Raw genomic sequence first — 25,897 nt, 5'->3', positions numbered from 1 at the left:
TGGGCCCTGGGAGCCCCTTGACCAGGGCAAGACCTCACGAGGGGCCCGGGGCCCCCTTTCTCTCTGTATTCCAGGCGCCCTGTGCTTCGCGGAGCTTGGCACGATGATCACCAAGTCGGGGGGCGAGTACCCCTACCTGATGGAGGCCTTTGGCCCCATTCCGGCCTACCTCTTTTCCTGGAGCAGCCTGTTCGTCATAAAGCCCTCATCCTTTGCCATCATCTGTCTCAGCTTCTCCGAGTACGTTTGTGCACCCTTCTACCCGGGCTGCAACCCTCCCCAAGCTGTCATTAAATTCCTGGCTGCCGCTGTTATCTGTGAGTACCTGTGAGGAACACCACGCAGGGGGCAGAGACCTGGTACCGCTGGGGGTGGAGAAACTGGGCTCCTGCACACCCAGAAAGAGGCCGGGTGGGCCTGGAGGCGCCAGTAGGGAGCAGGGCCAGGTCTGGCCTTGGTCCCAAGCCTGATGGCCTTTGCCATCCGGTCTCCGCTCTCCGGGGCCATCAGAGCCCCACAGGACAGCGCTTGGCTGGAGTCTGGCTGCTTCTCTATTGCTCTTAGAGGTGGGGGACCAGGGGGTGGACAGCCCTGGCTGGATTTCAAAGGTGCCTGGATATGGCAGTGGAGAGGGGAGGCTGGGGGGGAATGGGGCCTGGGAATGGAAAGGAGACTCCTTCCAGGGCCTTAAGAAAGGAGGGAGATGTTGAGCCCATAGACACAGAACAGTGCCCACCTCTGACTTCCCAGTGCTCATCTCCACGGTGAACGCGCTGAGTGTGCGGCTGGGGAGCTATGTCCAGAACGTGTTCACGGCGACCAAGATGGTGATCGTGGTCATTATCATCATCAGTGGACTTGTCCTCCTGGCCCAAGGTGACCTTCGGCTGGAGGGGAGGGTGGGGCCACACGCCACAGACCACCTGGAGGTTTTGCTGCTAAGCATACATTTCACGCAGGAATTCAACAGAAATAGTTTCCCAGTTGTTCAGAGTTTGTTTAATAGGCTGAGGTCACTAGTCATCCACTTCCTTCACACAGTTCCAGTCTAGTCAGCTGATAACTATCTGGCTTGATTACAGGAAATACGAAGAATTTTGAAAACTCTTTTGAAGGCGCATCATCGTCTGTGGGCTCCATCAGTCTGGCATTATATAATGGACTCTGGGCGTATGATGGATGGTAAGGCACTCAGTCTAAGACAGCACACATCTGCCTGTGGCTTTCTTTAGGCTATCTTCCTGAAACCACATGGAAAGCAATGACTTCTCCTTTTGGGGGTTTGATGGGGCTCTAACATATACCTTCACATCTCCCTTTTGTTAAGTATCCTACCCTTCACCCTTCTGTTCTCCTTGAACCCCAGAGGCACCTGCCCCTTTCCCAGCCACTTACCTGGCACCAGACCTCGACACAGTGGCCCATGAGCCCCCACTGGTGGGGCCTCACGCCAGAAACTTCACCAGACAAACACAGGCTCAGCTGGACTGGAAGCAATGAGGGCTGCCAGGCATGGGACAAGGCAAGACTGTTGGGTAGCACTTTTCTTTCCACTTTGCAAATACACGTGGCCATCCAGGACACTGGCCTTTCCCTTGTGCAGAGAACCTGCAGGCTTCATTTGCTTTTCAGACAATGAATCTTGCATTTTTTACAAAGCATGCTGGGGACTCATTACTCCCAATAATTGTTGAAAAGTTACAAAATTCCCACGGAGTACAGACTTACCAACTAAAGAATGTGCAGATCTTAGTAGCCCCACCACCACCAGGGCTTTCTTTAAAAGAGAAAGCCCTACAGGGGGAAAAAGATTCCTACAGGGGAATTTTCTGTATGATGTTGCTGTTGTACAATTGCTAAGTCATGTCTGACTCTTCGTGACCTCATGGACTGTAGCACCCCAGGCTCCTCTGTCCTTCACTATATCCCAGAGTTTGCTTAAATTCATGTTCATTGAGTTAGTGATGTTACCTTACCATCTTATCCTCTGCCACCCTCTTCTCCTTTGGCCTTCAATCTTTCCCCAGCATCAGGGTCTTTTCCAATGAGTCGGCTCTTCCCATCAGGTGCCCAAAGTATCAGAGCTTCAGCATCAGTACTTCCAATGAATATTCAGGGTTGGTTTCCTTGCTGTCCAACGGACAGTCAAAAGTTTTCTCCAGTACCACAGTTTGAAAATATCAATTCTTCAGCACTCAGTCTTCTTTATGGTCCAACTCTCATATCCATACATGACTACTGGAAAAACTAATAGTCTGCTTTGACTATACAGACCTTTGTTGGCAAAGTGATATCTCTGCTTTTTAATATGCTGTCTAGGTTTGTCATAGCTTTCCTTCCAAGGAGCAAGCATCTTTGAATTTCATGGCTGCAGTCACCATTTGCAGTGATTTTGGAGCCCAAGAAAATAAAATCTACACTGTTTCCACTTTTTCCCCTTCTATTTGCCATGAAGCGATGGACCAGATACCAAGATCTTAGTTTTTTGAATGTTGAGTTTCAAGTCAGTTTTTTCACTTTCCTCTTTCACCCTGTCATCAAGAGGCTCTTTAGTTCCTCTTCACCTTCTGCCATTAGAGTGGTATCATTTGCATATCTGAGGTCATTGATATTTCTCCTGGCAATCTTGATTCCAGTTTATGATTCACCCAGCCTGGCATTTCGCATGATGTACTCTGCAGATAAGTTAAATAAGCAGGGTGACAATATACCAAAGGAGATTAAACCAGTCAATCCTAAAGGAAATCAACCCTGAATATTCACTGAAAGGATGGATACTGATGCTGAAGCTTCAATACTCTGGCTACCTACAGTGAAGAGCGAACTCACTGGAAAAGACCCTGATGCTAGGAAAGATTGAGGGCAAGAGGAGAAAGGGGCAACAGAGGATGAGATGGTTGGATGTAATCACTGACTCAATGGACTTGAGTTTGAGTAGACTCTAGAAGATAGTGAAGAACAGGGAAGCCTGATGTGCTGCAGTTCATGGGATTGCAAAGAATCAGACATAACTTAGTGACTGAACAGCAACTATACAGTCTTGATGTACTCCCTTCCCAATTTTGAACCAGTCTGTTGTTCCATGTCTGGTTCTAATTGTTGCTTCTTGACCAATATATAGGTTTCTCAGGAGACAGGTAAGGTGGTCTGGTACTTCTGTTTCTTTAAGAATTTTCCACATTTTTTTTTGTGATCCATACAGTCAAAAGCTTTAGCATAGTCAATGAAGCAGAAATAGATGTTTTTTTCTGGAATTTCCTTGCTTTCTCTTATGTTCCAGCAAATGTTGGCAATTTGATCCCTGGCAATTGCTAGCAATTGTTGGCAATTACTAGCTCAAACTAATACAGTTGCTAGTATGGTAGTCTGAACATTCTTTGACATTGCCCTTCTTTGGGATTGAAATGAAAACTGACCTTTTCCATTCCAGTGGCCACTGCTGAGTTTTCCCAATTTGCTGACATATTGAGTGCAGCACTTCAACAGTTTAAATGAGGCATACACTTATTATTTTGTGTTTCATAATCTTAGCAAAAAAAGTCAAAGTTATGTTACTCATGTTACTTTTTTCCCCGGTAGGAATCAGCTCAACTACATCACAGAAGAACTTAGAAACCCTTCCAGGTAAGAAAGCTGAGTCAGAGCAGGAGACAGTGGACAGGTCAGCATGCTTCTCTCCCCCAAACATAAGGTGGAACTGCTTCCCCTAATCACCCACCCCCCACTTCCAGACAGTGGATGGTTTCCTATCAGCTCATTGACATTCGTCAGACCTTGATTTTGTTTGAGGTAGTAGAATGGTTGCTAAGAGGAAGGAAGAACTCTAGCTTATTTTGCATTATGACCAAATTCAGTTTTACTGCCCTGGAGTCTAAGGAGAGGGAGAGTTCTTTCTTATTAGAAAATGTCAATGTCCCCACTGGGGCTCTGCTGTCCCTCTAGCCCCCTGCTTCTTGGTGAGCATAAGAGCCTCGGGCAGGGCAGTTCCCCAGGGAGCAGGTAGAGGGCCAGCCGGGCACGTGGAAGAAAGGACTAGACTAACACCACAGTCTTGTGAGTCTGTCGTGGATGCTCTGGTCTGACTGGGTCTCTGGGTCCCCGCCCCTCCCAGAAATCTGCCCCTGGCCATCATCATCGGGATCTCACTGGTGACAGGCTGCTACATCCTTATGAACGTGTCCTACTTCACTGTGATGACCGCCACGGAGCTCCTGCACTCCCAGGCTGTGGCCGTGGTGAGTGCCGGGGTCTCTGTGGGAGCGGACAGGCAAAGGATAAACGCTCAAGCTGAAGGACCCTGTGTGTGTAGCCGGGGTGGAATAATCGTCTAGGAGGCCAGACACGGGGAGATGGGTTAGGGCAGCCCCAGAGACCCGGCCTACGTTGCAGGTGGCCAGCAGCTGGGAGGTCCCGCCTTCCCAGCACACCCTACCTGCCTCGTCAACACAGGGCGCAGGGCTCCACTTCACCAGGGTTGGGACTTTGACAGGCAAGTGTGGGGGAGAGCAAGATCAGGGGAGTCATTGGAGGGAGTGATGATAATGGATTGTGGAATTCATCTGGGTGAGGAGGGAAGCAGGGACAGGGGGATGGGGATGACGGACAGGGGAAAGGTGGGCGGGGTCCACGTGCTGGAGAAGACCTGCAGAGTTGGGGCAGGACAGGAAATGAAGCTGAAAACCGGCAGTGAGGTGACATGGCAGGGAGCGGAGAGAGGCAGGCTTGGTGACCGGCCCACTGACCCTGAGACCAGGCGGCTCAGGTGGGAGGGGGGAGACCAGGTCATTCCGAGGAAGGCAGAGCGAGGGAGTCAGAGGCTGTGGAAACACTGAGAATCATGCCAGGCACCAGGGGAGAAGAGCTCTCCATCACCATCCGCAGAGGTGGGCTGCGGGGCGGGGGCGGTCTTTTTCTCCAGACTGGTGCCCCGCCGTTCCTCAGGGAGGCGTCCTGGAACCCAGCTCCGTGGGGCCGCTGGGAGGGCCGGTGGCTCTTGGGGGCGCACGGTCTCAAGACGCACCCACTTCTCCCTCAGACGTTTGGTGACCGTGTCCTCTACCCCGCCTCGTGGATCGTTCCGCTCTTCGTGGCGTTTTCAACCATCGGCGCTGCTAACGGGTCGTGCTTTACGGCGGGCAGGTAGGGCCCGGCACCTCCCCTGGGGTGGAGCGCTCGCGCGCACGCGGGGCGGCGCCAGGGCCGGGCCTGAGTCCCCAGTGATGGAGCGGAAAGCATACCCGGGGCGGGAGGGGGCACGTGGAGCGGGCTGGCACGTGGCGCTGATCCCAGAGGTCCAGAGCGAGTGGAGACAGGGCCACCCGCCCCAGCGCAAGGCAGGGCTTGGCGACCCGGGTGAGCGAGGTTTACTTACGGGACTTTTCACGGAATGAGCTTTCTTGAACATCTTTTCATGTTAACACATACACAGTCTAGATCAGGAATTGGTAAACTAAAGGGTAGATAGTGAAGATTTTAGGCTTGCAGGCCATGTAAACCCATCCTGCTCTGTCTTTGCAGTAGGAAAGCCAACAGCTGTGGCTATGGTCCAGGAAAACTTTATATTTACATAACCAGGCACTTGGCCAGTCCCTGCGGGGCCTCTGGCCCCTACCTGGTCTAGAGACAGTTAACTATGTTGGAATCCTCTTGACCAATGTAACATAATTTCACATTACCTCCACTCATGGGCTGGGTTGGGGGGGTTTTCACAGACATTGGCAGGGAACATTCTGAGCATGTCTTTGTTCATCTCTCCAGCATTCTGGGCGGTATAGTCCTGAGAGTGAAATTGCCAAGGGTTATATAGGTATACACTTTAAAAAATGAAATCTATACCACAAAATCATTCCTTAGTGCTAGTCCTTTAAGACTTCTTCAAAAGTGTCTTGGTTGTTCTAGATACTATGCACTTCTATCCGAATTTTAGAATTACCCTACCAATTTCTACAAAAAAGCCTTAGGGACTTTGATTAGAACTTTACTGAATCTATAGTTCAATTTGGAGAGGACTGCCAGCTTCAAAGTACTGATTCTTCTAATTTATGGGCATGGATTTATATCGCCATTTATTTAGGTCTTCTTTTTTTTTGGAGTGGCAGTTTTCAGTATATAATTCTTACACATATTTTGTCAGATTTACCCTGAAATATTTTGTATTTCTTCATGCTATTATAAATGGTATTTTTTTAAATGCAAAAAATTTCAGTTTCTGATTAGTCTGTTTCAGGTACAACTCTTTTTGTTTGTTGTTCAGTCACTAAGTTGTGTCCAACTCTTTGCAATCCCATGGACTGCAGCACGTCAGGCTCCCCTGTCCTTCACTATCTCCTGGAATTTACTCAAATTTATGCCCACTGAGTCGATGATGCCATCCAACCATCTCATCCTCTGCCACCCCCTTCTCCTTTTGCCTTCAATCTTTCCTGGCATCAGGGTCCTTTTGAATGAGTCATCTCTTCACATCAGGTGGCCAAAGTATTGGAGCTTCAGCTTCAGTCCTTCCAATGAATATTCAGGGTTGATTTCCTTTAGGACTGACTGGTTTGATCCCTTTGCAGTCCAGTGAACTCACAAGAGTCTTCTCCACCACAGTTCAAAAACATCAGTTCTTCAGTGCTCAGCCTTCTTTGTGGGCCAACATGTACATGACACTGGAAAAACTGTAGCTCTGACTATATGGACCTTTGTCAGCAAAGTGATGTCTGCTTTTTAATATGCTGTCTAGGTTTTTCATAGCTTTCCTTCCAAGGAGCAAGCATCTTTGAATATCATAGCTTCCCATTGGTAAGAATCTGCCTGCAGTGCAGGAGACCTGAGTTCAATCCCTGGATCAGAAAGATCCCTTGGAGAAGAGAATGGCTATCCACTCTAGCATTCTTGCCTGGAGAATTCCACAGACAGAGGAGCCTAGTGGGCTATATAGTCTATGGGGTCACAAGGAGTTGGACACGACTGAGCAACTAACAGACGCACATATAGTATTTCTATTTTTAGTTTTTTGAGGAAACTTCATACTGTTTTCCACAGTGGTTGCACCAATTTGCATTTCCACCAACAGTTTACAAGGGTTCCCTTTTCTCCACATCCCTGCCAACATTTGTCATTTATGGTCTTTTTGATGATAGCCATTCTGACAGATATGAGGTGATATCTCATTGTGGTTTTGATTTGATTTGCATTTCTCTGATGACTAGTGATATTGAGCATCATTTTATGTGTCTGTTGGCCATCTTTGTGTATTTTTCATAAAAATATTCAGTTCTTCTGCCCATTTTTAATTGGATTGTTTTTATGATATTGAGTTGTATAAGTTATATATATTTGGGATATTAACCCCTTATTGGCCATATCATTTGCAAATATTTTCTCCCATTCAGTGGGTTGTCTTTTTATCAGTGGATTCCTTTGCTGTGCAAAAGCTTTTAAAGTTAGTTAGTTCCCATTCATTTACTTTTGCTTTTATTTCCTTTTCTTTAGGGGACAGATCCAAAAAGATATTGCTACAATTCATGTCAGAGAGTATCCTGCCTATGTTTTCTTCTAGTTTTGTGGTTTTGGGTCTTATATGTAGGTCTTTAATTTTGAGTTTATTTTTGAATATGGTATGACCATATGTTCTAATTTCATTCTTTTGAATGTAATTGTCCAGTTTTCCCAGCACCACTAGTTGAGGAGACTGTCTTTTCACCATTGTATTATTTTTGCCTCCTTTGTTGTAGATTAGTTGACCACAAGTATGTGGATTTGTTTCTGGGCTCTCTGTTCTGTTCCATTGATCTGTGTGTTTGTGTCTGTTTTTCTGCCAGTACCTTACTGTTTTGATAACTGTAGCTTTGTAGTCTAAAGTCAGGGAGTGTGATATTTCCAGCTCTTTTCTTCTTTCTAAAGATTGTTTTGGTTATTTGGTGCCTTTTGTGTTTCCATACAAAATTTAAAATTATTTGTTCTAGTTCTGTGAAAAATGCCTTTGGCATTTTGATAGGGATTGCACTGAATCTGTACATTGCCTTGGGTAGTATGGTCATTTTAACAATGGTATATCTTTCCATCTGTTAATGTTACATTCAATTTCTTTCATCTATGTGCTATAGTTTTCTGAGTGTAGGTCTTCTATTAATACTTCCTTAGGTAAGTTTATCTCTAGGTATGTTATTCTTTACATAATTGTAAATGCTGCTGTTTCCTTAACTTCTCTGACAGTTGTCAGTGTATAGAAATGCAACAAATTTCTGTATATTAATCTTGTGCATGCATGCTAAACCACTTTAGTCATGTCTGACTCTGTGTGACCCTATGGACTGCAACCCACTAGGCTCCCCTGTCCATGGATTCTCCAAGTAAGAATACTGGAGTGGGTTGCCATTTCCTTAAGTTCTCTGACAGTTATTACTATTTGGAAATGCAACAGGTTTCTGTATACTAATTTTGTACCCTGTAACTTTGCCAAATTCATTGATGAGCTCTAGTAGTTTTTTTTTTTTTTTTTTTTTTTTTGTAGTGTATTTAGGATTTTCTCTGTATAGGATTGCATTGTCTGCAAAGACTGACAGTTTTACTTCTTCCTTTCCAGTTTGGATTCCTTGTATTTTTTTTTTTTTTTCTTTTTTTTTGGTTTGAGTGTGTCACTCAGACTTCCAATGCTATGTTGAATAAAAGCCAAGATCGGGCATCCTTGTCTTGTTCCTGATCTTAGACGAAATGTTTTCAGCTTTTCATCATTGAGTATAACATTAGCTGTGGGCTTATCATATATGGCCTTTAGTATGTTATGTTTCCTCTATACCCACTGGAGAGTTTTTGTCATAAGTGAATATCGAATTTTGTCAAAAGCTTTTCTGCATCTCTTGAGATAATCATATGATTTTTATTCTTCAATTTGTTAATGTGATGTATTCCACTGATTGACCTACAGATACTGAACCATCCTTGCATCCCTGGGAAAAATCTCACCACTCAACCATGGTGTATGATATTTTTAAACATTTGCTGAATTCAGTTTGTTTATATTTTCAGGATTTTTGCATCTATTTTTTTTAACTTTAATTATGTATTTATTAATTTCCATGATTTTATAAAATAGTTTTTTCCCGTTTGGTCATTTGAAACTATTCTTTTTTCAGTTACTTTTATTAGTTGAAAGCTAATTACTTTACAATATTGTAGTGGTTTTTGCCATACATTGACATGAATCAACCATGGATTTACACGTGTTCCCCATCCCGATCCCCCCTCCCGCCTCCCTCTCCATCCCATCCCTCTGGGTCTTCCCAGTGCACCAGCCCTGAGCACTTGTCTCATGCATCCAACCTGGGCTGGTGATCTGTTTCACCCTTGATAGTATACTTGTTTCAGTGCTGTTCTCTCAGAACATCCCACCCTCGCCTTCTCCCAGAGTCCCAAAGTCTGTTCTGTACATCTGTGTCTCTTTTTCTGTTTTGCATATAGGGTTATCGTTACCATCTTTTAAAATTCCATATATATGCGTTAGTATACTGTATTGGTCTTTATCTTTCTGGCTTACTTCACTCTGTATCATGGGCTCCAGTTTCATCCATCTCATTAGAACTGATTCAAATGAATTCTTTTTAATGGCTGAGTAATATTCCATTGTGTATTTTGCATCTATTTTCAACAGTTATATTGGCCTGTAATTTTCTTTTTTGTGTGATATCTTTGTCTGGTTTTGGTATAAAGGTAATGCTGGTCTCACAGAATGAGTTCAGAAGCATTTCCTCTGCATTTTTTGGAATTGTTTGAGAACAATAGGTGTTAGCTTTTCTCTACATATTTGGTAGAATTCACTTGTGAAGCCATCTGGACCCAGACTTTTCCTTTTTGGGAGTTTTCAAATTGCTGACTCAATTTCACTACTGGGAATAGGTCTATTCATATTTTCTGTTTCTTCCTGATTCAGTTTTGAGAAATTACATTTCTAGGAACTTGTCGATTTCTAATTGGTTGTCCATTTTATTGGCATATCATTGTTCACAGTAATCTCTTGTGACCCTTTGTGTATCTATGGTTTTGCTTATAACTTTCCCCTTTTCAGTTCTGATGATATTGATTTGGGCCCTCTTTTTTTCTTGATGTTTCTTGATTCTATTTTTCAGAGTCAGCTTTTAGTTTCATTGATCTTTTCTATTTTCTATATTTATCATTTATTTCCTTCTACTAACTTTGGATTTTGTTTGTTCTTTTTCTTGTTCTTTTAGGTATAAGATTAATTGATTGACTTTGATCTTGTTCTTTTAGGTATAAGATTAATTGATTGACTTTGATTAATTGATCTTATTGATTGACTAAAGAATCTTATTTCCTGAGGTAGGATTTTATCACTGTAAACTCCCCTCTTAGAACTGCTTTTGCTATGTCCAGTAGATTTTGGATCATTGTGTTTTCATTTTTGTTTGTCTCCAGGTACTTTTTGATTTCCTCTTTGATTTCTTTAGTGATCCATTGGTTATTTAGTAGCATACTGTTTAGCTTCCACATATTTGTGCTTTTTACAGTTTTTCTTTTTGTAGTTGATTCCTCTCATAGCATTGTGGCCAAAAAAGATGCTATGATTTCAGCTTTCATAAATTTACCAAGGCTTGTTTTGTGGCCTAGCATGTGATCTCTCCTAAAGAGTGTTTCATGTGTACTTAAAAAGAATGTGTATTGTGCTGTTTGGGGATGGAATGTTCTATATATACTAAGTCCATCTGGTGTAATAGGTCATTTAAGACCAGCATTTGCTTATTGATTTTCTGTCTGATCTGTCCATTTATATAAGCAGGGGTGTTAAAGTCCCTTCCTATCATTGTGTTACTTTTATTTTCTCCTTTACATGTTAGTATTTGTTTTATATATTTAGGTGCTAGTATGTTGAGAGCACATATTATATTTACCATCATTATATCTTCTTGGATTGATCCCTTGATTGTTATGTAATGCCCATCTCTTGTAAGTCTTTAAACTCTATTCTGCCTGATATAAGTATTGCTACCCAAGTTTTGGTTTGATTTCCATGGAATAACTTTTTCTATTCACTCACTTTCAATCTATGTGTATCTTCAGATCTGAAGTGAATTTCCTGCAGGCAGCATATATACAGGTCTTATTTTTATATCCACTCATATATCCATCCATTTTATATCCACTGTATGTCTTTTGAGCATTTAGTCCACTTACAGTTAAAAGTAATTACATAAATGTATGTTCTTATCACCATTTTGTTATTTGAGGTTGTTTTAATAGGTCTTTTTTGTTCCTCTCTTGTCATTAGATGGTAATCTTTTGTGTTATGTTTGAATTCCTTTTTATTTTTGAATCTATTATAGTTTTGGTTTGAGTTATGTGAAGTTTATATATAACAAAGTACACACACACACACACACACACACAAAACATGACTGCTTTAAGTTGCTGATCTAATTTCAAATGCATTGAACAACCCCGCCTTTGTACTGTCCTCCACTTATGAGTACTGCTTTTGACAACATGTTTTACTGCATCTAATTGTTTTGTGTATTTAACTACTTGTTGTGATATATAGATGACTTTTTACCTTCTTTTAACCTTCCTACTAGCTTTGTATGTGGTTAATTTTCTACCTTTACTGTTTATTTGCAAGGGCTCCTGTTTTTTTATATCTTTTTGGGAGATTATTTCCTTTTTCAGTAGGAATGCTCTTTTTGCCTTAAATTCTAATCTGATATTGATATTGCTGAATCAGCTGTCTTTCAGATTGCTACTTTTAGTAACATGTCTAACCCCTTTTATTGTCTACCTCTCAGTGATATGGGTTCTGGCTTGTGTCTCTTTCAACAAACCCAACCTGAGAGTCTCCAGCTGAGCAAGTGGAATTTGATCACATTGGATATGATTACTGCTACAGATAGATTAATTCCTAGCATATTCCTTTGTGTTTTCTTGGCTTAAAAAATCTTACCTTCATTTATTAACCATCAAATATTTTTATTCCTTTTTTTTTTCTTGTGCTGATGTAGATGGAAGTTATATTTCTATTCTTTTAGTAATTCCCTTTAAAATTTAACATGAATACCTACTAGAGTCTATCAGTATCTCAGTTTTCTTTCCTCTCTTGCAAGGGCTTTCCCTTTCATATCATCTAGTATATCAGCTACACCGTGTGTATAAAGTAAACCAATCCTCCAAAAAAGTCTATCATGACAGAAATAAAAAATCCAATACTTACATATATACAAAATGTGTTTTACTGCTGTCTCCTTAACATTACTTCTTCAATAAACTTAGTTCAATGTCCTCTTTTGTTGGAGTAGACTTTTTAATAGTTTCCAACAAGGACTGAAGAAAAGTAAATGTCTCATAGCTATTGTTTATTTAAACATTTATTTTGCCAGTAGTCTTGAATGATGATTTAGCTATGCAGAATTCTAATCTGAAAATCTAATCAATTTCCCTCATCACTTTCAAAGTGTTATTTCTCATGAGATGGCTATTGTTCTGACCGTCCTAATTTTGTAGTTAATCTTTTAAATTCGGTAGCTTAAATTTTTTCCCTTCCACTATAATGTTTATATCTGGGTATGTTTTATTTCCTGAGCTGGGTTCAGTCTGAAGGCTCAGAATGTTCTGATTGTGTAAAGGCTCTCTGTTCTTCTTTGTTGTTTTTTATTTATTTGGTTGTACTGGGTCTTAGTTGCAGCATGCAGCATCTTTAGTTGTTGCATGTGAACTCACTTGCAGCATGTTAACTCTTAGTTGCAGCATGCAGGATCTTTAATTGCAGCATGCAAACTCTTAGTTGCAGGATGTGGGATCTAGTTCCCAGATGAGGAATCAAACCCAGGTCCCCTGCATTGGGAGCATGGAGTCTTAGCCATTGGACCAGACCACCAGGGAAGTCCCTTTCTGCTCTTCTTTGAACTTCCTTATCCCATTCAATATATTCAAGCTTCTTCCTGTGTTTCTTTCTCAATTTCCTGGCTATATTTTCTATTTCTCTATGCTTCATATTCAGTCTCAGTTCAGTTCAGTCACTTAGTTGTGTCTAACTCTTTGCAACCCCATGGACTGCAGCAAGCCAGGCTTCCGTGTCCATCACCAACTCCTAGAGCTTGCTCAAACTCATGTCCATTGAGTCAGTGATGCCATCCAACCATCTCATCCTCTGTCATCCCCTTCTCCTCCTGCCTTCAATCTTTCCCAGCATCAGGGTCTTTTCCATTGAGTCAGTTCTTTGCATCAGGTGGCCAAAGTACTTTTTAAATTTGTATTTTTCTGTTGATTAAATTCTTAACTACGGTAACTTTTTGTTTTGTTAGGAATTCCATTTAGCTCTCCTTCACCTTTAACTTACCATTTTAGACACTGCCTTTCATATTCTTGAATAATCAGGAGTTCTGGGGAAGGGTAGGGGTTATTAAGCCACTTGTTTGCATCAGCTGACTCATCCTTAATTTTCTGATTTTTTTGAAAAGTACCAAACTAGATTTAAGAATTGCAAGGCACAGCTGTGTTGGCATCTGTCAAGTGCATCAAGAACTGTGGTTCATAAGCCCTGGAATAGTTTTTACATTTGTTTCTTGCACAAATTTCAGGACTTAGATCAGGTATCTCTTCCTTGAAAGGGCCTCCCCAACCTCCCACTTCACCTACCCCTCCCTCAGCTGACCCCTCTGTACCAGGCTGCATTCCTCTCAGTTCAGTTCAGTCGCTCAGTCATGTCCAACTCTTTGCAACCCCATGGACTGCTGCACACTAGGCTTCCCTGTCCATCACCAACTCCCAGAGCTTACTCAAACTCATGTCCATCGAATCGGTGATGCCGTCCAACCATCTCATCCTCTGTCGTCCCCTTCTCCTCCTGCCTTCAACCTTTCCCAGCATCAGGGTCTTATCCAATGAGTCAGTTCTTTGCATCAGGTGGCCAGAGTATTGGAGCTTCAGCATCAGTCCTTCCAATGAATATTCAGGACTGATTTCCTTTAGGGTTGACTGATTTGATCTCCTTGCAGTCCACGGGACTCCCAAGAGTCTTCTCCAACACCACAGTTCAAAAGCATCAATTCTTTGGTGCTCAGCTTTCTTTATGGTCCAACTCTCAAATCCATACAGGACTACTGGATAAACCATTGTTTTGACTAGATGAACCTTTGTTGGCAAAGTAATGTCTCTGCTTTTTAATATGCTGTCTAGGTTGGTCATAACTTTTCTTCCAAGGAGCAAGCGTCTTTTGATTTCATGGCTGCAGTCACCATCTGCAGTGACTTTGGAGCCCAAGAAAATAAAGTCTGTCACTGTTTCTGTTGTTTCCCCATCTATTTGCCATGAAGTGATGGGACCAGATGCCATAATCTTCACTTTTTGAATGCTGAATTTTAAGCCAGCCTTTTCACTTTCCTCTTTCACTTTCATCAAGAGGCTCTTTAGTTCCTCTTCACTTTCTGCCATAAGGGTGGTGTCATCAGCATATCTGAAAAAAGCAAAAGTGAAGCTGCTCAGTCCTGTCTGACTCTTTGCAACCCCATGGACTGTAGCCTAACAGGCTCCTCCGTCCATGGGATTTTCCAGGCAAGAGTACTGGTGTGGGTTGCCATTTCCTTCTCCAGGGGATCATCCCTACCCAGGGATCGAACCCGGGTCTGCTGGATTGTAGGCAGATGCTTTACCATCTGAGCCACCAGGGAAGTCGTATATCTGAGGTTACTGGTATTTCTCCCAGCAATCTCGATTCCAGCTTGTGCTTCATTCAGCCTGGCATTTTGCATGATGTACTCTGTATAGAAGTTAAATAAACAGGGTGACAGTATACAGCCTTGGTGTACTCCTTTCCCAATTTGGAACCAGTCCATTGTTCCATGTCCAGTTCTAACTGTTGCTTCTTGACCTGCACACAGATTTCTCAGGAGGCAGGTAAGATGGTCTGGTATTCCCATCTCATTAAGAATTTTCCACAGTTTGCTGTGATTCACACAGTCAAAGGCTTTGGCGTAGTCAATAAAGCAGAAGTAGATATTTTCTGGAACTCTCTTGCTTTACCTGTAATCCAATGGATGTTGGCAATTTGATATCTGCTTCCTCTGCCTTTTCTAAATCAGCTTGAACATCTGGAAGTTCTCAGTTCACATACTGTTGAAGCCTCGTTTGGAGAATTTTGAGCATTACTTTGCTAGTGTGTGAGATGAGTGCAATTGTGTGGTATTTGATGTAATTTGAACATTCTTTAGCATTGCCTTTGTTTGGGATTGGAATGAAAACTGACCTTTTCCAGTCTTGTGGCCACTGCTGAGTTTTCCAAATTCGCTGGCATACTGAGTGCAGCACTTTTAACAGCATCATCTTTTAGGATTTGAAATAGCTCAGCTGGAATTCCATCACCTCCACTAGCTTTGTTCATAGTGATGCTTCCTAAGGCCCACTTGACTTCACATTCCAAGATGTCTGGCTCTAGGTGAGTGATCACATCATCATGGTTATCTGGGTCATTATCATCTTTTTTGTATAGTTCTTCTGTGTATTCTTGCCACCTCTTCTTAATATCTTCTGCTTCTGTTAGGTCCATACCATTTCTGTCCTTTATTGTGCCCATCTTTGCATGAAATGTTCCCTTAGTATCTCTAATTTTCTTGAAGAAATCTCTGGAGAAGGGAACAGCAAATCACTTCAGTATTCTGGCCTTGAGAACCCCATGAACAATGTGAAAAGGCATTCCTCTAAGATGCATTTAATCAGCTTACTTGTGCAAAACTCACTTATTCCAGAGACTGGACTCCTATCTGAAAATACCAGGGTCATAACTCAGTCCTTTTCTCTGTGGCCTCAGTAGTGAGATTAGGACACACTTGCTCTGTGATCATACTGTAACCTATACTCTTTCATCGACTGACTTCCTTATTATTGCCCTTTCAGACTTGTTTTCGTTGCAGGCCGGGAAGGCCACATGCTAAAAGTGCTGTCTTACATTAGTGTCAAGCGCCTCACTCCAGCTCCTGCCATCATCTTTCATGTAAGTATGAATTCTCCCATGAAAACACCCTCTTAAGGCAGAGGGTCCCTCAGTCTGGATGATAAAGTATAAACCTGATCACTAAGTTCAGTGATTTTCAAATGACCCAGGTTCCCCAGTCCTCAGGTATATAAAGAAGTTCAAAACAATTAAAATAACTTACCCAATTTCTGCTCCTTGTTCTAAATTTATCTATGAAAGATACTGTTTGAATCTTCCAAGCTTGTACCCTCTACATGTCTTACATGCACATTTGTGTGCTCTGGGTCCCTGGTAACAAACTGTACAAAACCCCACTAGCTTATGGGGAAGGAGAGTCAGGCATTTTACGAGGTGGCTAATGACAACAGCTTCTCATTGTGGTCCAATAATTCATAAGTCATGGGACGCTTGTGAACTAAAGGCCCTTTTACATTTTCTGATTGGAATTTCTCAGTGAGGGGTAGTCCTTGGTTGTATGTATCTATTATGGGCAACTCTGGACCATCCACACCATAGCTTAAGGGCCAGAATCTTCCTCCCATCCTGAGGAGAGCCCCTGTTCTCTGTCAACCTACTCCCTCTGGAGATGAGAAAACAGATCCAGAATTACAGGAATTACAAGTCCAGGATAGTGCAGTAAATGCAGTCAATACCAGACCTAGACAGCCTGGGTTTTCTAGTGCAGGGTTCTTTCCCCTAGTGAAAACTCTCTGCCGGGAAAATTAATAATTAGGAAGCTGATGTGATATACATTTTGTTTTTCTCCTGTTGAAAAGAGCTACCTATCTTCCAAGTCCTTTCCATCACACCTCAAAGAAAAGAGCTATAATTTCACCAGTCTGACTTGACCCCAAATATAATGGGATAAACAAAAGTTTTCTTTCACATTAAGGTGTTTATCCACTGCTTCTTTTGTCTTTTGTGAAGTCGTAAGGGTAATGTTTTCATGTACTGATGACCTAAGAATTCATTCTTCTTTCTTCTAGAGCATGATAGCGATCATTTACATCATCCCTGGTGACATAAACTCATTAGTCAATTACTTCAGTTTTGCTGCATGGCTGTTTTATGGTTTGACGATCACTGGACTAATTGTGATGAGGTTTACAAGGAAAGAACTGAAAAGACCTATCAAGGTAGGTTTAGTTCCCCAAATGTCACAAGTGGCTTTGTTTTCCTGAAGTGAGCTAGACAGAGGTAACTAATTTATTCATTTAGATGTAACTATTTTAAGTTCTAGGAGTCTGCTTTCTATTTTCAACCTTTTCTCCTGAATGTCATACTTAAGAGTGGAGTTTCCTCTTCATCTCATATAAATTATGATCCAGTCAGCCATCTCACTATTCATTTATTAACGTTATCAGCAATACCTGTGACCTGTCTAAGCAAAGGGAGATTTCCAGTTCTGGCAGTTCCAGGATCTCTCAAGCATACACTTTTTGTCTACTGATGGGAACTTCGGACTCAGACCCAGACCTGTTCCTGTGCATGCAGCCACCTACAGTCCACTTCTGCAATCTGTCTTAGGCTCCTTCCCACCTGCCTCCATGGCTGCTGTGGGTCCATATACCGGTGGGGAAGGAGAATGTATTGTGTTTTGCTTAGGTTACGGGCTTTTTTTTTTAAACCTATGGCATATATTCTTTGGAGAAGGAAATGGTAACCCACTCCAGTATTCTTGCCTGGAGAATCCCATGGACAGAGGACCCTGGAGGGCTATAGTCCATAGGGTCGCAAAGAGTTGGACATGACTGAAGCGACTTAGCACATATATTCTTATGATAACAAGCACAGATTTAAGAAAAAGGTAGGCAAGAAGAGGGCTTCAGAAACTATATAGCAAGAATAAAAATAGTGTCTTTATCTTTGGAATTCTGTTTCAGAAATCTGGTTAAAAGTCTTTCTGGCACGGTAGCTTGACTGTTACCCAGTTGCTAAAGTCAGCAGAGGTGTAGAGTGGCCTGCTGCGATCAGGCAGTTCCCCTCAATCAGGAAATCAAGCATGTAAAATCATGATGGTAGCACAGATTTGTAATCTGCACAAAACCTCTCAAACAGATATAAAAAGGATTTGAGAAAAAATAAGGAGACAGGAAAGAAAATGAGAGAGATTATCATATGTGTAACTGGAGTTGCTGAAGAAGAAAATGCAAGTAATAGAATTCTTAAAAGATGTGATTTAAGAAACATTTCCTGAATTTGGAAGGAAAGGAGGAGAGGGGACCTTAAGAGGAGGCAGAGACTTGAATCAACACACTGAAAGGCATACAGTGTAACTGGGGTATCCTAACTAGAGTGGGCAACAATAAATACATTCTGATAAAACTATGGATTTTTTTTTTTTTTTAAAACACTTTGGGTATATCACATCCTCTTTCTTGTCCTCTTCCACCCCAATTCACTTATAAAGAAAAGGAAATATACAGGCATCAGAGTTCTTACCAGCTACACTTTATGCCATAAGACAGTGGGCAACTTATTTAAGATATTCAAGGAAGGAAAATGTAAGTCAAATATTTTATATCTACTCAAGCTGACCTTGAAGAATAAAGTTACCAATGAGAGAACTCAAAGCATACATTGTTATATGAGACCTTCCTTCCTTTGGCATCACTAGAGAATGAGCTTTAGAAACCAAAAAGTCATGGGCATAAGGTGAATATATTTAAGAACTAAGACTTAACGAGAGGAGATAAGGATGACAAAACAGTATGTACTTATTAAGCACCGACAACATAATATAACAAAAGTGGACGAGAAAGCATAGGAAAGTATTCAAGTTAAGGGAAGTGTGTCAGAGAAACTGCTTTAGGGTACCATTTGAAATTAGATGCTGGGGAAAAAAAAATAATAATAAATAAAATGAACTGACACAACAACAACAATAAAAAAGAAATTAGATGCTGGATGGGGGAGAAGAAAGCTTACTTCATTACTGCTTATTATGAACAAAAAAAGGGGAGACAAAGGTATTATATTATACCTATTTATAATGGTAATGCTCAGAAGAAAGGGCTTCCCTGGTGGCTCAGTCGATAAAGAATCTGCCTGCAATGTGGGAGACCTGGGTTCGATCCCTGGGTTGAGAAGCAAGAAAAATAGTGTAGATAAATATATCCAACACACACACACACATACCCATGAAACATCATCATGAAAGAACCTATATATAAAGACTCAAACAGGGGAACAAATCAGAATATCTTCCTGGTTGACATTTTCTCAGTAAAATGCTTATTAAGGTTTTTTGTTGTTACTGTTGTTTTTTTGCTTATTAGTTGTTTAACATTCCCAAACTTTACAGAATCTATGAATCTCTTAATAGTCTTATGTCTAACTGATAGTTATATGGGAAAAAATGAGTATTTAAATTTCCAAAGCCCGCTATAGTATTTTTAATACATGTGTGTGAAAAGTTTCAAATGACATTCCAAACCCGACACAAGTTACCATCATGTGTAGGTGTATTGAAAAGCAGACATTGGGAAACATGTTATTGCATTAAAGGTAACCATTTACTAACAGTCATACTAATTGGTGCCCAGGAAATCATTTTTTAAAGCAGCTAACTTCTAGGTGTAACACATTTGTTGTTGTTTAGTCACTAACTCATGTCTGACTCTTTATGGCCTCATGGATTGCAGCCTGCCAGGCTTCTCCAGCCATGTCATCTTCCAGGCAAGAATATTGGAATGAGTTGCCATTTCCTTCTCTCCAGGGGATCTTGCAGACCCAGGGACTGCACCCTTGTCTCCTGCATTGCAGGTGGATTCTTTACCACTGAGCCACCAGGGAAGCCCAGAACACATGTTGGATATATATATGCATTTACTGTCTTTTAGTTATATCTGAAAACTCTACATAGAAGTTTGGGATTTCACTTGATACATGGTAATTTTTCCCACTTTAACAATAAAGGAAGTAGAGCCTCTGGTGAGAATTTTCCCATAGAATGTCACTCTTCAAAGAGCAGGAAACTGACAGTTAAGTAGAAGGTACTTTATATAGACACGTGAAACAATATGAAGACCAAACTTACCAGCTGTATGAATAAACTGGCTTATTCAGCTTAAATAGTTTAAATTGCTCATTAAAAGAAAAAAATAATTTTTAGGCAGGTTTACAAAGTGGTGAAAGATTAAAAGGATAGGCAAAGAAAAACCAAGCAAATGAAAATACGTAGAAAATAGGGGCTGTGATCTTATCAGACAAGCACTCAGACCCAGAACACAAGACAAAGACCATTTAGTAATAATGGCTAAAGAGATAAGAGTTATGAAAACCTATTTACCACACCATGTAATTACTTTTACGAAATAAAACCACAGGAAACACAAGGAGAAACAGACACACACAAATAGAAGACTTTAAAACATCTGCCTCAGAGCAGGATAGATCCAGGCACATCACTAGTAAAAGTGACTGAAGATCTAAAACAACATAACAGTTACATTTTAGAGATTCCTATCAAATTCTGAGTCCCCCAAACAGCAGTCACACCTTTTCAGGTAAAGAGGGGACAGGTCTGAATCTGTAATGCCACCAAGAAAAACTCCGATTAAAAAGTCAGAAATGATACAGAGTACATTCTCTGTCTATAATGCAATAAAACAGGAAATCAATTTTAAAAATTAACATTCTTTTCGGTCCAAATGGAGACAGGAAATCAAAGTGCATAAACTCCTAAAAATAACAATAATGAAAACAAGACATATAATCTATGATCAGTGCTTTAAGGAAGTTCTGCTATATTACTTACATCAACAAAAAACAAATTAAATAGACAACTCAAAAAGCAAGAGAAAAATCAACTAAGAAAACCAAAAGAGTGTAGAAGGAATCAGTAAAGCTAAAGAAAGAACTTAAGATGCTTAACTGGATTATTTTTTAGAATTTCACCATGAACTCAGATTCTGCTGGGGTTAGTTTTAGTAAGCTGTATTTTCCTAGAAAACTGTCCATTTCATGTAGGTGTTTGAATTTATTTGTATACAGCTATACAAAATAAGTTTATGATTTTTTTAAAAAAACTTCCTATGTTCTGGAGATTATTTCTCCATTTTTGTTTATCTGTGTATTTATGCTGTTTTTGTGTTTTTTTTTCAGGTAAGCTACAGGTTGTTTTACTGGTTTTTCAAATTATTTTTATGGACTGTAACAGTAATACCAAACCTTGCAAAGACAGCACAGAAAAATCACAGACCAATCTCACTTTTGAATATTGATAGAAAAATCATAAAATAATTTAACAAATAGAATCCAATTCTATTAAAAACATACCACGACTAAGTCCAGTCTGTACGAACGTGGTTAAAGATCAGAATGAACTGGATTTAATTCATGGGGGATGTAATTCATTATATTAATATACCTACGGTGAATACCCCTATGATCACCTCCCACAGATGCCAAAAACCACCAGATAAAATTCAACGTACATCACTGATAGAGACACAAATAGAAATGCAATATCTTGTCCTTGGTATGATCACACACACAAACATACCTTATGGCAAAAAGCAATCTTAGCTCTGTTCTGAAGATAGCAGCCAGGCAATTACGTAAGAGAAAGCAATCTGGAGCGTAAGGATTAGAGAAGATTTTTGAAAGTCTTTCTCCATTCAAAGAAAATAAAAAAAACTGTACACCTGGAAAACCCAAAAGGATCAAAGAAGAAACTACAAGAAAATATAGTAAAGTAATAAGACATAAAATTAAGACACTGAAATCAATTGCCTTTATTTATAAAAATGATGGGCAATTAAAAGAAAATGAAAGACAACACCTCATCTTTCCCCAACTCTGTCCAAAACAAAAACCTAGCCATAAACTTTAACAAGAGGTTAGACTTCTCAGTGGAAAAGTAAAATTCTCCCGCAAGACAAAAAAAGTAACTTGAACAAATGGAAATTCATCATCATCTTGGATAGGGAAACTCAGCATTGTTCATTTAGACATTTCATGTAACTACAATAAAAAACAAGCATCTAATTTTTTCTCTGGAATTAGACCAGCTGATTATACAGTTCATATTGAAGAACAAACTATTAATAGCAAGAATGGCCAGGGAAAACCTGGCCACTAAATAATAAATTTAAATATTAAAATATATATTCTAAAATTTAAATATCACAGTACTGATGCATGAAGGAAACATAAACTGTTTTGTAATCCAAGAATGGAGAAAACCTTTCCAGTAACTCAAAAATCAAGAAGTAATTTTTTAAAAAGGGCAACCATATCTCCTGGCCAAAATAAAAATGCATGCATTCAAATAAGGAGAAGAAAATTGAAAGCACATATATATGATATTAGGGGAAATATCTGCAATAATATCACACACACAAAAAAGGCTAACAGCCCTCATTTAAAGAGTTCCTAAAATTGAGATGGGAGTTACTAACAACTGAAATGGACAAAATATATTGATATAAATGGACACAATTCACAAAAGACAGTTCAATGAGAAAAATGCAGTGACACTTAAACATGAAACAAATGGACCCCAGCACACACTTTTGTTCCTAACAAGAGACAGACGCCAGAATTCTAACGAGCTACCATTTCTTGCTTATAAGATGGGGCAGAAATCCTAGAGTTTGGCCACACCCCATGGAGGTGGCCATGGGGAAAATAGCCTTTTCCAACACTGCTAGTGGAATTCAAATGATATAGCCACTATGGATGGAAACCTGGCCATATCCAGCAAAATTACATATGCATTTACCTTATGAACCAGTCATCTTGTTTTGAGGTAATCCATCCCCAAGTGAAGTTGACAAAAAATATGAAACATACCCAGGGTCATTTATTGCAGCATTAACTGTAAAAGAAAAAGACTCAACACAAACCAAATGTCAATTAGTGGAAGACTAGCTGAATAAGTTTGGAACATCCACCAAGTAGAGTGGTATGCAGCAGTAAAATGGATAAGTAATTTTATACAACACTGCTATCTCTGAAGTATATTAATGGAAAAAAACAAGGTGTAACACTGTGTTTTATGTATTTGCTACCTTTCATGTAAACGTAGTGGAAGATGAACAGGTGTATGCATGTTTGTGCATATACATGTGCTTATTCTCAAAAAGAAATACTGGAAGAATAAAGCAAACTCAAGAAAAAATTTATAATATAAAAAAATAAAACACTGAAAAGGGAAAGAGCAAATCCCTGAAAACTCCAAACAAATGGAGATTAAAAAATATTACTCTATAAAAAGTAGATGACATAACCACACAGAGCATAATTACCAGAACTGATACTAAAGTGCATGACTTTTAATAGCACTTCCCTTGTGGCTTATACTCTTCTGTTAAAAAGAACTACAAAAAAAGTCTTAAACTTCATGCTACTTACAGTGGTAGTACTGGTATAGGGAAGCCTGGCATGCTGCAGTCCATGGGGTTGCAAAGAGTCAGACACGACTGAGCAACTGAACTGAACTGGTATAGTTATTTTGTTATAGGCACATTGTAAGATAAAGAAAATAAGTAATCATGTGAAAGCCATTATGAAGATTTTCAAAAAGAAGCATTAGGAAAGAAAATGTAAGTCTAGAGTAAAATAAGGAAAAAAGTGCAATCTTACGTTTGAATCAAAACTATTAGAATCATTTGTGCAATGTTTTCCCCTTCTTGAAAAAAAATAATTTTTCTCTGTCCTGGTGAAAGAACACTGAATACTCCATCCACCCAGATGATGGTTTCTAAGTGTCCCTTTCCTACCGAAAAGAAACAGCTTCCTGGAGAAATGGGTGAATCCAGATCTGCTAGGACTGGATGTCTCTCCAGCCCCTGAACTCACTGATTGACTTCAGGGATTCGAAAGTGTGGCAGTCAGACCTTAATTGCTTCCTGAGGTGACGAAAGGAAGTGCACCGCTCCACCATAAAGGGCGCTTGCCTCCAGGTCTAATCACCGGTTTAGAGCAGATGAGAGGGACAGAGGAGCAAGTTATCAGCAGAGCCAGATGAAGACAGTGTAGGACACACCATCCAATTCCGACAACAAATTAATCATGAGACAGAGCAAGGAGGGAACCAACATGTTAAAATCGAAGTCCTTGTCAGTGAGAAATGTGTGATGTGTATTTTACAGGTAAAATGATGTGAAGGCGTTTTCTTTATAATCTAGGGAAAAGAAAAAGAACAGGTGAAATGCGGTCAGCAAATTTACTTACAAGTGATTGAAACTAACTACATTCTTCTTTCTCTATCAAGGGTATGAAAAATTTCAAAAGGGAAACAAATGCACACGGCCAAGTCGTGACTCCTTGTTGTTTTGCCTGCAGGTGCCCATTTTCATCCCCATCTTGGTGACTCTCTTATCCGTGTTTTTGGTTCTGGCTCCAATCATCAGCAAACCTGCGTGGGAGTATCTCTACTGTGTGTTGTTTATGCTGAGCGGCCTTGTATTTTATTTCCTCTTTGTCCACTATAAGTTTGGATGGGCTCAGAAAATCTCAAGTAAGTATCAGGCGGGGGACCGCTGTGCTGTTAGTGAAGCCAGGCAAGCCCAGCACCCCGCAGCCTCATCTGCCCCGATGCTACCAGGGCTTTCTTGTCACAGGTCTCACACAGCTAACAAATTTCATCTCCTCTTTGGGAGGACACGTGACCTGTTCCCCTCAGGGTGACACCCCTGGGGTCCACCTGTGGCCTCTATTATTTCCCAAGGACTTTGCTCCTTTCTTGAAAGAGCTCCTTCTGCCTCCAACCTCTTTACGCTGACCTAAGCCTAAAGCTGAGGGGTTGCTGGTGCTTTACTACAAAAACAAAAGAAAAGGTTAATAACTATCAGAAAACCAGCCCACTTGCCTATGCCTCTGAAAGTGGACTTGCATTTGATTATATTGACAGAGAATCTAGCCAGGATAACTTACAACCTAAAGGCCCCACCCAAATACACCTTATTTCTCAGCTTTGGAGTGTTTAGCCAAGCTGTTCCCAGCAAAAACTGTTAAGTTAGAATTAAGGAAGCAGAGCGAATGAACCACCTGTATGTTAAAGGAAATGCCGACTAAGTGACTTCAGACTACACAGTCAGCCTTGGTCAACCGTAGTTAAATATACACATATAACTGAGTCATTCATGTTTTTCCTATAAATGGTCTGGTGGCAGTAAAATATTCAGAAGGTTCCTAATGCTTTCATGGGAAATAACTTATCTCCAAAGAACCACCACAGCTCCCAGGATGGTCTGCCCATCTCTACCTACCTGTGTCCTCCGAGCACAGGTCTAACAGGAGACACATCACCAAGGAGTAACAGTGTCACTGCTCACCAGTAAGTGGGGTGAAGCTGATTTTTATTGACGCTTTTCTAACTGCACTTCCCCCCCAGAGCCTCTCACCATGCACCTTCAGATGCTGATGGAAGTCGTGCCCCCAGAGGAAGCTCCAGAGTAACAAGCTCTGCCTCTTGTGCCAAATCCAAGCTGTGAGGAACTTATTTTTGTAAGCAATATTTGTGGTTATTTCTTCCTGATGTTTTTCTTAAGAAAAAAACAAACAAACATATTCACACGTGTATGATACTATTATTTTTAGCTATCCTTAATTCTCTGGGTGGGTGCTGGCTGAAATCAGCAGGCGAGGACATAACCAGAAGAACGGTGGTGGTGGGAAGGACTAAATCAGGGCCAGTGCCAACACACAATGACTCTAGCAAGGGGCACATCACACCTACTTCAATAAAGGGTGTTCTTTCAGCTCCACCATCAGAAAGGTGCATACACACACACACATGCATATATACATTTAAATATAAAATTGATGAAACTTGGCTTTGACTGAAACAGATTTTTAAAATACTCAAGTATGAATGCTTTACTACCTACCCCCACCCCTTCCTATATTTCACCTGGGACACATGTGGCAGGTCCGTCCTAGGCTGGATGTCAAGGCCTACAGGGCAAAGCTGACTGCCCAGAACCACCTGCA

General features: G+C 40.7%; 1 protein-coding gene across 1 annotated transcript in view; it reads left to right on the top strand.

The window, feature by feature from the left end:
• Positions 1-25,474, top strand: part of SLC7A9 (solute carrier family 7 member 9) — a 29,227-nt gene extending 3,753 nt beyond the window's left edge. The window contains exons 4-13 of the mRNA XM_043899067.1: positions 75-317; positions 751-876; positions 1,083-1,182; positions 3,580-3,624; positions 4,112-4,235; positions 5,036-5,139; positions 15,877-15,973; positions 16,942-17,091; positions 24,248-24,422; positions 25,299-25,474. Coding sequence (XP_043755002.1) covers positions 75-317; positions 751-876; positions 1,083-1,182; positions 3,580-3,624; positions 4,112-4,235; positions 5,036-5,139; positions 15,877-15,973; positions 16,942-17,091; positions 24,248-24,422; positions 25,299-25,363 — 1,229 coding nt within the window. The 3' untranslated portion in view covers positions 25,364-25,474. The remainder of the gene's footprint in view (positions 1-74; positions 318-750; positions 877-1,082; positions 1,183-3,579; positions 3,625-4,111; positions 4,236-5,035; positions 5,140-15,876; positions 15,974-16,941; positions 17,092-24,247; positions 24,423-25,298) is intronic.
• The last annotated feature ends 423 nt before the right edge of the window (positions 25,475-25,897 follow it).

Source organism: Cervus elaphus, chromosome 4, assembly GCF_910594005.1.
Source record: "Cervus elaphus chromosome 4, mCerEla1.1, whole genome shotgun sequence".
NCBI classification, from domain to species: domain Eukaryota; kingdom Metazoa; phylum Chordata; class Mammalia; order Artiodactyla; family Cervidae; genus Cervus; species Cervus elaphus.
The sequence above is the reverse complement of the archived record's forward strand: the minus strand, read 5'-3'. Positions and strand labels throughout refer to the sequence as shown.